Source organism: Harpia harpyja, chromosome 13, assembly GCF_026419915.1.
Source record: "Harpia harpyja isolate bHarHar1 chromosome 13, bHarHar1 primary haplotype, whole genome shotgun sequence".
Classification (NCBI taxonomy): Eukaryota; Metazoa; Chordata; class Aves; order Accipitriformes; family Accipitridae; genus Harpia; species Harpia harpyja.
In genome coordinates, this window is record NC_068952.1 from 36,102,696 (window position 1) to 36,120,036 (window position 17,341).

The 17,341-nt window shown below is 45.6% G+C and overlaps 1 protein-coding gene across 1 annotated transcript in view; it reads right to left on the bottom strand.

The window, feature by feature from the left end:
- The window catches only part of ABCB10 (ATP binding cassette subfamily B member 10), a 31,651-nt gene extending 21,057 nt beyond the window's left edge, over positions 1–10,594 (bottom strand). Inside the window, 2 exon segments of the mRNA XM_052805716.1 lie at positions 10,203–10,407; positions 10,409–10,594. Coding sequence (XP_052661676.1) covers positions 10,203–10,407; positions 10,409–10,579 — 376 coding nt within the window. The 5' untranslated portion in view covers positions 10,580–10,594.
- Between the last annotated feature and the right edge of the window lie 6,747 nt (positions 10,595–17,341).

The following is a 17,341-nucleotide window of genomic DNA, read 5'->3' on the forward strand; positions in this document are numbered from 1 at the left end:
AGTTACCAAATTTTCCGTATCTCACATATAATCCTTCAACTCCTGTTTGGTTTGGGTTTTATTATTCATGCTTGTTACTGTATTAAAGCTTCCAATGGTCTATTTCTGAGCTAGCAATGGACTGAAGTAAAGATCTGATCTGAGAGCCATCTAAAACATGCAGTTTTATTGGGGGAAAAAAACCAACAAAAGCATTTGATTTACTCTTGACTGGAAAATTTATGTACATTTGTTTTGTTTTACTATTCACTATTGTTGGTCTAAAAGAAAAATAGCATAAGTTTGAATTAGAAGTACATTTGCTGATGAGCAGAGCTCTTGAATTCCAGTTGCAAGGACAGCTGTGGAACAACCTGTGTAACTTGGTTTGACGCTGTATCACAGAGAGTATGAAAATCGCACTGGACCAAGACTTAGCCTTTTGAACTTTAATCTGCAAAGAAATTTCTTGAACCAAGGACACAGCTTGATTCTGAAAAGGCAAGCCAGGCTGAGAGCTAGGAAAAACCCCATCTTAAATGAAAACTGAACAAACTTGATATAAGAACCACTGAACCACAACAAACAATGCCATTTATACAGTATAATCTTCCAACAGCCAACCCCACACTTAAAGCAACCATTCATAGGATTGCTACAAAACTACTAGCAGATAATGCCTTTAAAGGCAAAAAGACACTGTACTGAAAATCCTGAAGTTGTCTGAGTTTTAGTTCCATTCTAGTGAGCTTCTTGTATCACTTCCGTGATGAAGACAGCAGAGAGCCTCCCAGCAGCGCGTGGCTGCAAGCAATATTTCTAACATCTGTCACAGATGGTTCGATACCTCTTACCACCTCCACACACAAGTGGAAAGCTTTCAGTTTTTACTTGAAGTGTAAATACAGCTGTGCATTTATTCAGGGTACAAAAAAACGCATACCTGCCACCACCTGAAGCAAACACCTCTCTGCACCTTCATTGCAGTGCCCCAGAGCAGTCCTGGGAGAGCTCCACACACTGCCCAAACAAGCTTTATCCTTGCTGTTGCATCCAACCTGCAGCCTGTTGTTCTTATTCAAGATTTCTTTGTGATCTTTCCGTTATGTTACACTCAGGCCAGCAAGCATATGAAAGATAAAGGACTCGGGTCCTTAACTTGAAGCTATAGAAACCATAAGAAGCCAGAGGAGAAAGGGAAAGACTTCCTGCTGCCATCCTGCTTTCTGATGCCATCAACACATATCGTAAGCATATTATTTACTAGCTGAAACTTTGTAAGAATGAGTGACCTTATTAACGGGCTGGCTGCACTGATGTATTCAAGCTGTGAAGCAGCAGGGAAAAATCCAACAAAAGCCAGGTCATCTCTTTTCAGGAAAAGCTGGTCTATAAGGCAGCTGGAGATGGTCAAAACATTGCTTATAAGCACAGTGCTGCACAGCAGCTCAGTCTCCACTAGTCCAGACAATTTCTCAGTTATGGATGGAACTGGACATATGAACTGCATATATAAATGTTCACTGAAGGAAGAGGACTGTATGGCTAAAAATCCCTTATGTCTCTGTTTAGTGGTACAGCCTTCCTGGCTTGGATTTACCTTCAGCTCTTCTTCATGGGTTTCACTGTAATTACTTCCAACAGCCTTAACTGAACTAAAAGCAAATACTAGTACATAAACCAAACTGAAGACTACTAAACTACTTAAACATTTGACAAAGTGTCAATAATATATTGGAACAATGCAGTCCTGAAGATGAAAGCTTATATCATCCAGATGTCACTTAATTTTTCCCTTAAGCAATATACCTGTCTTTATTAATTTAATCACAAATCACGTGCAAAATAAGGTTCCCTAATTGAAACTCTCACTTTGATTATACCAGAACAACTAGAAAACAGCACAGATGCCAAGCTGTTGCTCTTTTTTTTTTTTTAAACTGTTGACTAATTGTAGAAATAGGAATCAGCAAATACTTGTTCTATCTCCTCATTCAAAGAAGAGCTGTCATTGTGATAACTGGCTAAAGGGAGGAGTATGAGGTGTTCAGCAACCAGATATGAAGACATTTCAGTGACACTGAAGGCTGTTACTGACAGAAAAAAGGTCAGAGTAAACTTTATAGTATTAGTTTCACATAGCTTACTCTGTTACCCAGAAAACTATGTCAAACAAAGAGTGTATTTTGGAAGCTTTATTTTTTAGAGTAAATCTGTTTTGTAGGCTATGAGATGAAAATAAAGTGGAACTTAAAAAAACAGGGCTACATCAAAGTGGCAACAGAAGCAAAGAGAAGGCAAGCTGGCTGCAGCAGCAGCTGAGCAGTCCTCCTGGAAATGTTAGGCAAACAATTCGCTTGTCTACCTGCACAGAAATCCAGATCGCTGCACAGACAAAGTGATGCCTTTATCACTATTAAGATCAACATGCTCTCTGCTAAGGCTAATGTGGGCTTGTTTCTTGACAGCAGATCTGCAACTTCATTTCATAGTAGATGTATTTGGGTGCAAGGGAATTGGTCACCAACTGATAAACCAGGACATTTACAAGCAGTAATTGGGCAGAGCTATCGGAAACCTCTCTTCAGAACATGGACTAAGTGACTCCAGAGAGTCATAAACCAATATTCTACATGCAAGAACACCACCAAGTGAGTGAAAATTTCTAATTTTGCTGGTTCTTACCAGAGCATACTTCTCACCCAGTACAGTATGTGGAAGTGTTCAAAGCCAAAAAAACTGCTTGCAAGCCTGTTGGGGGAAGGGCTATTTTAAACACAAATACATAAAAATTTGATCTCAGATGAATTAAGATCATTCAAGCCAATGAAGGATGAAGGACAGAAAAATAAGGTAATGATGATGTTTGGCAGTGCATGGTAACACAGCATAGTTTTTACTGTTCAGTAAGGTTATGAATGTTACCTCCCAGAATCTTGTATTTTACCAGTTTCATTTGAAGATCAGGGCTGGCAGGTCACAAAACAAGCTTTGGATTTGTGAGAAGTACCCTTCTACCGGTAACCAAGAATGCCTGTCCTTTACCAGTTATCTGTGTAGTTTTATTCTAATACACAGTGACTTTTTTAGCTTAACACAGAATTTCCACAAGGGCATTTGGAGTGATGAATAAAGTCTACTGCATTCTATCATATGCATGCACAGGGATCGGGCTCTTCAGTTGTTCTTTTGTGGGAGAAAGATGCACTGATAAATTTTATATTTATTGGTTAGGTAAAGTCCATTTCCATTAGGTGAACCCTGGCCCACAAGGAATTTGTTTTGGATTAATATAGGGAGGTTGAAGGACTGGTATCAACCCTGCAAAGCGACAGTTCTGCAAATATTTATTTCAAAAGAGAATCTTCTTCCAGAGTACACTGTAAGCACTTAAGGATGTTCTGTATAGTTCTATGTTAGGTATGACTGGTGTGGTTTTCTTTCCGTCTTAAATTCATACATGATATCTGGATTGCACCTATTATTATGCAAGAAGAACCTTTTAGAATCGTCCTCCTTACATTATTAAGAACAACTGTAATACTGTGCTCAGAAAAAAAATACAGTTTGTGTCTGACGGCATGGTTGTATACTGCATTCCTGGTGCATTCTGGAAAGCTGCTAGCTTTTTGAGTGGAGTTGTCTTAATTTGCAGGTATTGTCAATATACTGAATCTTGCAAGTTACTATTTCCAGTGATGATCACAGTTTTTAGAAAATGTTTATAGGAGTATTCTATAGACAGTCTGATGTGGTTATTGAATCTGTGGTGTTTTTTCTTTTGTTATTTTTTTTAAGCACGAAAAAGCAGTTTGGGTTTTCAAATGGCAAAGACTGTTTTCTTTGGTACAATAACAATACAGTTGCACAACTTACTGAAAATATCTTCAAGACAGCTCATGAAAAGGCTGGCATACTGTGGGTCATCTGACTGACCAGGATTATACAACAGTTTGGAGAAATTAACAGTTGCAGAAAATGGCCATGGGACAGAATTAAACAAGAGACACAAACAATACCTTTGAGATAATATCTCAAGAACAAGACTAGTGTCCAGGGTTTGGAGGGCACAGCGAGATACCAGCACAGGAGCGAGCTCCAGAGTATCAACTGGTGACATCTCTCATGCTCAGAACATTTACACGATGCAACTTAGAGAAGTCTATCACCTTGAAGGAAGCCTGCTCTTTGAATCATGAGGTGTTCAGGATTGACAGAGATCACCCTCGGTAGCTCCTCAGTGAGGGTCCTATGATCAAACAGGACAGACCTGCCAGGAGTCCTTTGCTATAGAGCAAACAAAATACCAAGGAGTCTTTACGGAATAGGCTATAGAGGGTTTGTCAGAAGAGCTTTCAGAGAAGATATTTAATAAGTGCCCTTCCAGGCAGAGCAGAACGCAGTGATTTGAGGAAGCCCAAGAAAGGGAAGAGCAAATAAGACTGCCACTTTGCACAGGAGAGGAGGAGGAAGAGGTAGCAAGGCACACAGCCTGATGGAAGGCCTACGCAGAGCTGTGCAAAACCTCTGCTTGAAAGCAAAGATGGAGGCTTGACTCTGACTGTAAGCAAGTATCTTCACTTTCTCTTAAGAAAGATGGTATCTCTATTTTACAAATTGTTATTATCAATACAAACGGTACCACAAGCTAGTCTTAAAAAGACACCCGAAAACAGCTCGTCGCAAACAGGCCTGTTTAAGAACCCATTGAAATTTTTCTTTTTCACTTTTTTTTTTTTGCCATCATGGAAAAATATTTGAAGGACTCATCACCCACACCCAAAATGTAAAAGCAGTTCAGGGTGGGGGGGAAGGGGAATGCTATAATTTTTATTTCTAAAAGCTTACTATCCTGTCAAAGCCCACAATAAAAGGATGGCTCATATAGCCAGGCTAGAATCCTCTGAATGTTTTCAACAGCTTCCCTGGACTACTGTTTCAGGACAATGCACCAGTCTGTAGTTCAGATACAGCAGAAGTATAGGGCTTACTCAGAAAAGCAGGAAAATCCTAGTAATTTCCGTATTTTATCACAACATGCTAAAATAGCGTAAACCATTAATTGTGCACCCATAGAATTCAGTTAGAGATATTTAGAAACCAGAATTCCTTTCAAATACAAAGTATTTTAAAACGTCTGTTGTATTTTCTCATTATATTGATTTTCCTCACCCATAAAAATCAGCCGTTTCTAATCACCAAATGTTAGAAAGTAATAAAATAACTCTAGGTTTCCAGGAGAGAGTATAGCTTCTTTTTTTTTTACCGTGCATTTGAAATTAAAGCATTTAACTTGTTCATATCTATTTTGTGTAGAAGACAGTCTTTATGTCAGACCAATCTAGCTATGATTCCTTCTATCTTCACAATTTACACAAATAATGCAGCAAAAACATTCCGCAGAGAAATTAAGTTGTAAGCACCTAACGGATCACAGTGGTCAGCAGCTACCATTTCTGCAATGTCTTACATAAGCAGTTTGATTAACAGTTCACCACCAATTTAAAATAAGGAACTGTCACCAGCTAGCCACAGAAAAGCAAACTTTTTGTGATAAAGCTACAAGGTTGTCTGGACCTTTTGTGAGTTTCATACCAAACATTGACAAAATCAGAAGAAAAACTAGGGGGGGGGAAACAACAAAAAACACGTGTAGCCTATTTCATTTCTACAAAAGGCACACTGCACATGAGAAAACGACGAGTAAGTTACCCCTGTATATACCACACATATAGGAATTATGATCTTAAAACCACAAAATTGCCTTCAGAAAATTCAAGTTAAGTGTGGTTGTTGAGCTGCTTTCAGATGAGCAGAACCACTTCACAGTAACTAAATACAGTAACAAAAAACAGTGGCCACGTACGTGGACTTGAGAGGTGAACCCAAATTTTGGCCAGGAATTTCCCAGCTACAGGGTGACAGCACAGGAACAGCAAGATTTACAAGACTGGGGTTCAATCCAGGTTCCAAAGAGAAGCGTATTCTAGTGCTTGTAAGCCCTGCCTCTGCTCCCACTGGCTTCCTTCCCATTGTGCACACTACAATTAATTTGACTCACTGTCAAGGTTGGAATGGGTGTATGAAAACTGATTTTTCAGAGAGATGCCACTTGTCTGACTTTAATAAACTTTTAAATGGAGGTGGGAAAAGCATATCCTTAACAGTGTGTGGCTTGCCTGTTGATGTTCCGACTCATGCTACAGAGCAAAAGTTTCAAAATGAAGCCATTTAAATGTTACTACAAACTAAATACATAGTATCTGCACAATTTAATTTCCTAACATAACTGAAGTTTTCAAAGATACTCCTACTCAAGTACTTGACATAAGAAATGTCAGCTTGTACAAGTATAAATAATCGAAAGCATGACTTTCTAGTAGCAATACTCACAGCTGATGCATTCTACATTTCTAGGTGCATCTTGCACAAAAAAATTAAAGTTGTTCACTACCCCAGTCATCCCCAATCAAATGAATTATTAAAATCGTTTCTGAACTCCATTACAAAGAATACACCTAAAAAATTCAGGTAGTCTTAGGTACAACATTTTTTTTTTTTTAAATGCATTTCTTTAAGAATTGTTTTTATAGACATTTATTCCTTATTAGAAACTACAAAAGATAATTCTACAGCAATCCAGTCTTTCTTGTTCAAGGATGAGAAAGTGCATCACTTGCTGTAACTTTAAAGCACAGAAAAATCAGATTATGAATAAGGCAGTGCACTTCTGATTTAACGGCAAATTTTAACCTATAGGAAAACAGCTATTAGAAATTACGCCCAAAATTCTAAAACTACTGAAATAACACTTCTTGCACATCTCTAGAGAAGACCTGTGTACAAAACAAGCCTTCTTGCTCAGTGTGCAGGAAGTGTTATACAGGAAAAGGGCACACTTTGCTATTGGATTAAAAATTTCAGAGTTCCTTGTGCTTACTTTACAATTCAATAGAACTATTGTTTCCTTTGAGTGTGGTTTGGATAAAGTGCAACAGACAGATTCTCACAGGGAAAAACAAGGAGGCTGGAGGAAATAAAAGGGATCATTTTGAAAAGGCATTTTTGTAGCCTTGCACACACAGCAGGATTTAATAATTTCAACAATGGCCCTGTCCTCTTCCCTGGGAATGGAATTTAACTGAAGACACAGGTTTACCTGATCTGACTGCACAGGATCAGCCAAAGAATTCATGAAAATGACTTCTCTCCTTTGTTAAACCTGGGAGGTATTACAGAATTTACGAACTCCTAATTACAAACTAGACAAAATTGTGGCCACTAACAGAGTGAATTCCCATCATAGTATTTAGCCAGCTTTTTACCACTTTAAATAAGAACAACAAAATTTAACACATATGTCCTGTTTACAATGTATTCGCAACTCTACCCAGCTCTAGAAGTAACTGGACATGAAACATGGAACATATTAAACTGATTTTTTTTGGGGGGGGGGGACAGTATGATATTTGGTACATTTATTTTCATTCCTAAGAGGCTCTCTAGGGTCAGAACCTCCTTCTGCAAGGAGAGTATTGCAAGGGGTGCTGTGTGCTGGAGGTGCTGGAACTCCTGGCCAGACCAAACTGCTTCTTCCTGAGCCAGCAGATGGTGAAGAGGCCCTGCATAAAACAAGATGCGTCTGTCTCTTTTGGTGTCAGACACAATAGGAGCAGGTCACCTTCACCTCTGTACCTGTACCTCCTCAGCTGACACCATTTCCCCACCACACCAAGATGGGTGAACCTAGTCTTGCTCAACCTCCTCACAAATCATCCTCTGCTCCCCAGGCCTCCACTGTCATCACTGCAACTACTTCACCTTCTGTGACCGTGAATTTCAAGGTACAACTGCAATGAGCAGAATAGCACGACCTGCACCACGTGGAATCACAGAAAAGGCACATATCACTTCACAGCGGTAATGCTATACACCTGTGTTACCAACTACCACCAATGCAAAAGATCTGGAAGAGCTCAACTTTCTCGCAGAACGAAACAGCACCTGTAAGCCTCTGAAGAGATCCCACAGCATTTGTTTTACTGGTTACATGAACTTGAAGACGATATTAAATGTTTGACCCTTGGTTCATTGTTTCATACAGTGAAAGCATTAACCTTCCTCCTTCTTTGAATGCAGGGAAAACAGAGATACTGAGTTTTTAAGGACTAGTTTCTCAGTACAAAGATGCAACAGGAACAAAACACAACATATTTTAACGTATTTTAGACACAATGGGTAGATGTGATTTCCCTACAACCACCTACAAGGCATTTTACCCATATTTGTTATTCCTGCACTCTATAATGACCCAAAGTATTTTCCTTATTAGCTTTTCCATCCTCCCACTTAATTACAACTTAACAACAGAAGTTCTCCCTTAAGTAGGATGTCAATAAAGAAGAAAAATTTAATGTAAATTCACAGAACCAAGACCAACAGAACATTGAAAAGCAGTTATTACATTTGCATATGTTTTCCATTCTCATGATTTGATATCATCAAGTTGTTGTGTTGTGGGGTTTTATAAACTTCAATTCAGGCCATTTTGTTATCTCAAAAGACAAAACTGCATGTAGCTGATTTTTAGTAACCATGATAGTCGACTTACTTAGATAAAACCATGAGCAGACTGCACAGATTAAGGATACTTAGCCCTATTTTGAAACATAATTACAACCAAGTATAGGGTACCCTGCCCGTGATAAACAAGTTGACAGCAAGTGCCCATTAAAGGGAACTAAATTAAGCTCATAGTTAGTTAGGAGCCTTTGACTCCTAAGAGCCATCCTTAAAATAACCGATTTATTTATTTGTTTCAATTTCAATGGGAAAAGCAAAGAACTCCGCCATAAAATCAGAAGGTAATCTATCAATCAGATACTCACTTCTTCACCAAAATCTGAATAGATGGAACGTTAGCTACTGGCAAAGGGCTTTTTACTTTTTAGTCCATAAGCCAGTGAAGAAAAATAATCCTGAGCAAGACTGAAACCTTACTGAACATTGTACCTTTCCCCCCCTCCATCCAGCCCTGTCCCATCAATTTTCCCCCGCTTTTGTTCTGCACACCCAAGACAGTGGTATTAGCTGCATAAAACAGGTGTTCACGACATAGAAATAATTCTAATTTCTTACAAAAATTCATTTGGATCCCAATTATTTTGGCTACGTAATGCTAACATGTAATGAAGCTCTGTAACTATCCACTGTGAATAAAATCTTGTACAAAGTATCTCCTGTTTCTCAAAACCACCTCTTTATGTAAGCCTACCTACTTCACCTCTGATGCCTCGAACACCATTTACTCACTCCATGGGAACTACTCAAGTTTTTGCAAAGGCCTACAGGCCTCACACTGCCATGATAGCACATGTGCTGTCCACTCATAAAGGTGGTTTTAAAAAAACCAAACCACGTAGTAATTTGACAGTGTTTTCTTACTAGCAACTATTATCCCCACAAGAAGCGATGTCAAGAAAAGTTTGTTTCTACTCTTTGTAGACGATACCATGTTAAGGGCACAATTTATACAACCGTGGTGTTTGACTTCACCATACAGATGCTAAAAAAAAAAATAAATCAATCGCTTTCAAAACATCTTACAAAAGTGTTAGGCAAGAAATTCTTGGGAGACAGAACTCCAATTTATTTTTTTTTAAAAAGCTTAGGATTCCCACTTTTACTTTGTTCCATATAGTCTCAGGCCTGAGTTCATTGCAGGCTGCTTGTGAAGCCAGCGTTGAACAGCACAGAGGCATTAACCGACACTACTAGCAAAATGGGAGAGTCCTCTAACTTCCAAAACTTTTGCCTTCCCTTCAAAACAACAACAAATTAAGAGGTGGCAAGAGGAGGAGGAGAGGGGGACAGAATGCACGTTTGTAGCTTTTTACAGGTATCAAAACGCTCGCTCGAAGACTCCACGTTGTGCTCCGATGCTACCAGACGGCTCCGGTTCGGGAGGGAAATACGACCTCCTCCTTCACCCCGGCCGCGGGCCGCTCCGGGCCGCCCCCCCCCCCTCTTCCCCCAGGCCGTTGGGCGGCGGGGCAGGACCCCCACGCAGGCCGCTTACCTCGGCCCCGGGAGACCCTCCGGGCGGGGACGGGGGCGAGGGCGAGGGGAGCCCAGCGCGGCCGCGGCGCCCCGCCGCCCCCTCCCCGCTCGGACAAAGCCCCAGGGCGGCCCCCGGCGCGGCGGCCCCGGGCCGCGGCCGGTACCTGTCAGTCTCCAGCGCTCGGGGTGGGCCAGGGCCAGCAGCCTCCCAGCCTCGAAGCGCGGCGGGCCGCCCGCAGCCCCCCGCGGCGGCGGCCCTTCCGCGCCCCCGGAGGCGCTCAGCGAGCGCGGGGCGCTGCCCGACGCCGCGGGCGGGAGGAGGAGGAGGCGGCGGCGGCCTGACGGCGCGCCCGGCGGCGGCGGCGGCAGCAGCAGCAGCGGCGGCGGCGGGAGGGGGGGGGGACGTCCCGCACCTGCTGGCCGGGCGCGGCGGGGCGCGGAGGCCGGCGGTCCCGCCGGCGGCCCGAGCCCAGGGCGGGGGCGGCGCCGCCCGCCGCAGCAGCGGCAGCAGCCAGGGCAGGCGCGGCGGGTAGCCCGCCATGCGGCCGGTGCGGCGGAGCTGCTGCTGCTTGCTGCTGCCGGTCCCCGCCGCGCGGGTCTTGCGGCAGGAGGAGGCGCCTCCGAGCCGCCGCCGCCGCCGCCGCCCATGGGCCGGCAACCGGGGACCCGCGGCGGCCCGGAGCCCAGCCGGCCTGCAGAGCGCTGATAAGGCTGCGGTTGTCGGCCTCCTCCCGGCCACCGGGCCGTCCCTCGGCCACCAGCCAGCGCCCGGGCCCGGGGAGGGGATGGGGCCGGGGCCGGGGCCTGCCGAAATGGCGTCCGAGTCTGCCCCGGCCTGCCCGGTGACAGCAGAGTCCCGGCCGGGAGGGGGCCGGGGGCTGAGGCACGCCGACCCCGGGAGAAGGAAGCAGGGACTCTGCCCCCTTCCCCTGTGCCTCCCACCCAGGCCTGTGCAGGTCACGCCGGGGGAGGCCATCTGCGGCTGGCCATCAGGCCTTGTCGGCCTGTGTCCACCGCGCGTCCTGCCTCTGCCCATGGGTTTGGTCTTGGTCTGGACAAGAGAAAATCTCCAGCCAGGGCAGAGCTGCCTTTCAGAGACACCACGTGCCTGACTCCGTGCCCGGACTAGAGCCCACGGGATCCATACGAACAGCCCTTCCTTGTTACCATTTTCTTCATGTATTACTGCTCGGGGTACAAGCCGTTTTCCAAAGAATCTGCTGCCTCTAACCCTGATTTAAGACAAGGAAACTGAGTCACCAGAGATGCAGCTTTCCTGTGGCTGTGCGGTACTGGAAGCCAGAGCAGGGAACTGACCCCGGTGTCCTGTTTTCCCCTCTGGGGAGCCCGGTATAGGGATACCGACACTTTACTTTTAAAACTTTGACTCAAGCTTCATTGTGAATTAGTTAACGTCAGCTTGTGAGATTTGGTTTGCTAGAGCACTGTTTGAACAACCACGCTTTAAAGTCTGCAAAGGAGTAAAATTGTGTGAAAAGAGCAGGAGAAAACACAAATACAGCCTTTCGCTACCACAAATGATATAGCCAAGTTCCCAGTATTTAGGGAAATTGAGGGGTTAGCACACCCAGCGAGCGTGCTGAGGGATGGAGCCTCATCCTGGGAAAACCACCACCTTGCCAGAGCTGTTCCCCTTGATATTTGAGTAAATTAGCGTAAACCTTCCTCACAGCCCTCAGGTGACGGCTGAAACGTTTTGAGACCCATGCTGCGAGGGCAGCAGCGCGGCAGCCTCACCCAAAATGTTCGTTTTTCTTCTTTTCTCACACCCGACCTCCCTGCCCTTTACCATGCCGTCCTTTGAACCTGCGAGGAGGAACTGTACATTTAAACCAAATCCCGTCTCCATTTTCCAGCACCTGGGGGACCTCACAGAACCAAAACGAACACAGCCCCGTGACAGCAGAGCACCACGGCCAGCTTTCGGCTGCCGAGGCGCGGGGTGACACACGGGGACCAGTGTCAGCCGTAGGCCTGCCAGCAGGTGTTTAGGCCATCGCCGACCCCCACTCCACACCGAGGCCTCTGGGAGCGGTGCCCGTGTGGGAGCTCACCCCTACCCACTCCACGGGTGCCAGGGGAGAGGCTTCACTGGCTCCCGGCGACCAACGCCTCGCTTTTAATTAACGCTTCGCCCAACGTTTCCGTTAAGGTCGGGCCGCCGCGCCTTCCCCTCAGCGCCCTGCGCCGCGGCGACCCGCCAGGGGGCAGGCCACCGCCCGGCTCCGGCGCCAGGCGGAGCTTGAGGCGATTTTTCACGCGTCTTCCTCCGCGGAGAACACCCGGGGGACGTTTCTGGCGCTCGCCACTTCCCCGAGGTGCAATCCAAATAGAGGCTCAACCAATCGATCCCGCGGGCGAGGAGCGAGACTGGCGGGACGGGGCGGAGCTACTCCGGGCCGGGCCGAGCCGCCCTGTGCCCGCCCGGCGCGGCCTGAGGGGAGAGACCTCGGCCTCGGCCTGCGCGGAGCCGCCCCGTGAGGGGGCGGAGGGGGAATCTTGACCCGAACTTCCCCCCGTCCCCAGTTTTAGGGCGGTTTCGCTGGTTTTGGTTAATTCGCTCCTCCTTTGGAGAGGCAGCGCAGCGCGTTGCCGCTTCCCGCGGGCGAGGAGAGGGCCCGGTCAGCGCCCTTATGCGGCCTTGGACCCACCAAACCCGCCTTTCCTGAGCAAAGGAGCTTTTTGGAGCAAATCCATGTGGGATAGTCTGTAAAAGGGGGAAAGACCCAATAAAATAAGATAGTTTTAATAGGAGGGATGGGTTAGTTGAGCCTGTTGTGGCCTGTGAGGAGCCTCACGAAGTGCCATAGTGCTCCCCGGGGGGGACCAGCGCCGTTCCCTGTGGCTGCAGGGACACCACGCCAGCCCCAGGCTGACTGCCCCACATCTCCAGGGGCTGGGGATGAATTGGTGTCTGGGCCGCTGGACAGAGAGCAAACCTTCAGCCTGGGGGCAATAGCGGGGCTCCTGCCAAACCTGCCACAGCCCGGGCCCCCTTCCCCTGTGGGGTGCTGGAAGGTGTGGAGGGGAAAAGCTGGTGAATGCAGGGGAAGACACAGGTGAAAGGGAGGCAGGTGCAAGCACCGCAAGAAGGGCACGCTCGGGAAAGTTCGCAGAGATGTAAGTTTATGTCTTCCAGAAAAGCTTCAGGTGCTGTGGGCTGTCCTGCCCAGCCTGTGCTGTCCCCAGGTTATCTGGGGGTATGAAAGCTGATGGGGTTACATGTTGTACATTAAACTGCAAATGCTAAATTTATATTTGGTTATACTTTTGTAGCCTGTTCTGCATCTGCAGGGAGAAACAACCAGCCACTGCGGGGCAAAAGCCTTTGCATCAAGTGAAGCAAGCAGTACAAAAGCAACACAGAGCATTGAAGTCCCACAATACATGTTCTTTTGCAGTGCCATTTGAAGGCAAATGAAACATCTCCATCGTGAAATTAAACCTTGTTGAAGCATGCAGTTCCCATCGCCAGGTGCACAGTCCACACGAGCCAGGGCAGCGCACGCAGCTTGAGCAGCAAGGCGCCCAGGGTGGGGCTCTGGCGTCCTCGTATGTAGATGTCACCAAGATGCGTGAGGTGATCTCTTGATAAAATTTTGCAGGTAAGCAGCACCACGCGCTCGCAATAAAACAATCCATATGGACATAAACAGTGCTTCAGGAAGGCAGTTTCTCTGCACTTGGGTGTTTCCTGTGCTGGCTGCAGGATGAGAGCTGTTGGAGAACACAGGATTTTTTCTCTTGGGAGACTTTGGAGAAGTGATAAATAACTATGGATAAATAATTTAAAAAGAAAAGAGAAAGCCAAGCACCCCCTGCCTCCTCCAGGACAAGGAGATCTGACTGGCAAAGGTGACGGGAAGTTTACATGCAGCAGAGCTTTACATTCAATTTTTTAGGCTTTGCTTCTGAGGAAAAAAAATAGTGTAAAAAAACACAACCACCCCCAAACTCACCGATGGTTATAGAGTCATCCCAAGTGGTCATGAAATATTTGCACTAGTGGAACGGAGTTGCCAGGAGGGAAGAGAGTGCCTAAAATTCTGGCTATTCTTCTCCAGTTTGTTTACCACATGCAGATTGCTCTGCTATTGCCTTAAGCAAAAATGGCAAAAGCAACAGCAGTCCGGCACAGAAGTCTCCAGCTAAGCTGCTCGCCAGTACAAAAAAATGAGCAAAAGCTGTGCAAACATGCCTCGTTTCAACTCCAGCAATGGGTTGAGGTTGTGTTAACCTAAAATACTACCAAGTCGCCTGTGAACTCACAACTCCAGACCTTGGGATGCCTGAGCATCCCGAGGTTTGGGCTTGGCTGCTTTCTGGTGTTGAACTACGTGCAGCTCTGGAAGGATTTGTGCTAGTTCTAAAGGGCAACTTGTCTTTACACGAGTTTTGCTGTGCTTTTATGGATGCCAGACAAATGGCCATCCTCCAGATGCGGTTGGCACTAGTTTGTCTGGAGTTGTATTACAGCATGACCCCAGTTTATCACTGCAGCAAGCACACAGCAGTTTCTGTCCTTATTTGCACTGTCCTTTCCCTCTCCGTGAACTACGAAGCATCACTTGCTATTGCAAAGCCAGGTCCAGGGCTGGCCTAAGGCAGACATCAGAGTGGACAGGTACTATTGCTGCTGTCCAGAGACCAAGAAACTCCTTCTGGCGAGACTGGTTTGTTACCTAGTGGCCTTTTTCCCCCCTTAGTGTCCATCTACCTCTCCTCTACCCATCGCTTTTAGGAACTTCCCAAGACTCATGTGCAACCCAGCCTTTCGACGCTTCAGTGGGAGCACTGCTGTGCTGCTGAATAGAGTTATGGCACTCACTGCTGTCTAGGTAGCCTGCTTGCCTAAGTGTAAAAGCAAAAGTAAAGTCTGAACTGGCACCTTCCAAATTAGGGGTGAGGGATTCAGGATATCCCCTGAATATCCCAAAGAAAATCACAAGACCAAAGACTTCTCTTGGATGGAAACAGGTAGTTCAGTATGCTGCAGCTTACCTCTGTTAAACAATTTTAAGCCACAGGAACAAAAAAACCCAAACCACCCCAAAACAAAACCCAGGCTTGATGAAGGAAATATTTACAGGCAATTTACGAGCAAGGAAGGCAGCTTGATTATTTCAACAAGCTGCCTGACCCGCCCTGCTACCCTACCAAAGCTGCTGGAGTTGGTGGTATTGCATGATGTGTAGCAGTGTGAACAGAAGCATCGCTACTGGGTGGGGGGGAAGAAGTGGCAGCAAAGAAATAGAAGTGGACACCATTATGATCCTGGTCTTGTGCCCTGACACAGCTTCTGCGCCACCTCCCATCCCCTTCTCCAGAACTGGATACCAGTACACCTCCTCCCTTTGACAGCAGGGTAGAGGGATTTAGATGGGGTTTCTTCCTCCTGTTCTCAGACAAAGTATCAGAGGAGCACTGCCCATGTGCTGATATGCTTGTACAGCACCAAATGCCATCAGTCTTGTTCTTAGCTGATCCCCTGGCTGTATAGGCTAAAATATTTTTGTTATCAGGCTTGTCATAAACAGAGGATCATGACTTCACTGAAGATCACAAACCTATGCAAAGAGAAGAGAATTTTATCCTAAATGGAGCTGCAAAGATCTGGAGTAGGTAGGAAAGCAGGGCTACCGATAAAGCAGTCTTCTGAAGAAGTCGTCTTCCTTGTCTAACCCTCATCAGCTTAATGCAGTTGATCCCTTCTCCTGTTTAAAAACAGGATGCATGTTTTAGTCATAGAGTAACACCTATGATATCAAGTTATAGAAATAGCTTCCACAGCTGCCTTGTTCAAGAATTTCACTGTCCCAGGAGAGTATTTCTGCAGGATGAGAGACACAGTGGATAACGCCTTGTCTTAAACTGGGCACTTAGAATATACCACCTTCTCTGTACAACTGCTGCTCAATGCTGTTGTATAGCAGTGTCCAGGAAACAGAAAGCCTGATGCGTGTTTAAAATTGTTAAAAAGATTACCAGTCTGGAGACAAATTTTACCAGTATTTTGTACTTGAAATACATTGAGCGTGGTGAGCATTGTTGAGTTATTTCAGTCAGTTTGGGCTCCTATCCAGTACTTTTAAAAAAAAACCCCACAGCTAACATGCAGCATGACGGGATAGTCTTTGGCGAGGGACATCCAGGCAGTTAATTTAACTGTCACATCGGTGTCTTGTAATGGTACAGTTTTAGAGCCTGGCTCACCGCGAGCAACCAGACACCACTCAGAAGGAAGGCCATTTCAGGACTTTGTTGAAGAACCCGCTGAGCCTGGAAGACTAACAAAGTCAGCAACAGTTGAAATAAGGTTAGCAAAATGGCCTGAAGTTCTTTTTATTTTTCTTGGCAAACCTGAAGGATCTGTTAATGGAAATATCCTTTCTGTAAAATGTTTTTAGACTTGAAAGTCGCTTGTAAGAGACCGCTTCTTCACAAAGGAACCAGAACAGGGAGGAATAGGATGAACTTCACCGTTGGGGAAGACGTTTAGACTGAACAGCGTGGCAGCACACTGCTCAGGAGATGCCAGTGTTAAAAGTGGGAAGGGCAACTTTAACACAGACCTGTGAATGGGTGTAGCAGTTTATTAGAGCAAATACCCTTTCCTTTCATCAGTATTCAGTGACAAAGCATGGATTTTACCTCAGCTTTGTCTATATTTACCTGACACCTTTTGAAAGGGTGTTTTGCTGTTCATTGCCTTTATCAATTCAAGAGGTTAGGGAACAGAACAAAATTATCAGGTAACAGATGTCAAAAACAAGGAAATACTTTTCCCCCTCATAAAATCAGGGTGTAAAACTTGCAGCAAACTGTGGAAGCTACAAATATAGAGCTGATTAATAAAAGGGATGAGACAAAATTAATGGAAACTAAATCCATCAGTGGCTATTGCAGATACATAGCCTGCAGCTCTGGAGGTCTACTTTAAAAAAAAAAACACCCAAAACCAAAAAACCAGACCCTGAAAAAAACAAACAGTAACTGAGAGGATAGGAGTGTGTAAACCATGGAACGATCACCATCTATATGTCCTCTTTCTCCAAGCATCTCTTGTCAGCCCCTGGCTGATACCATGCAGTGCCTGGTGCACTGTGCAGCATCCAGGAGGCACATGAAGTGAGTAGAGCTTTGCAGGGGAAGGAGTAGCCAGTTACATGACTGGGAACAGCATTACACACAGACTGACAAGCAGCAACAGTCCCTGCTATGGCACTTACTAATATCTGAGAGCTTACTTATGCCAACTTACATGCTTTTGTGTTTTTTATGA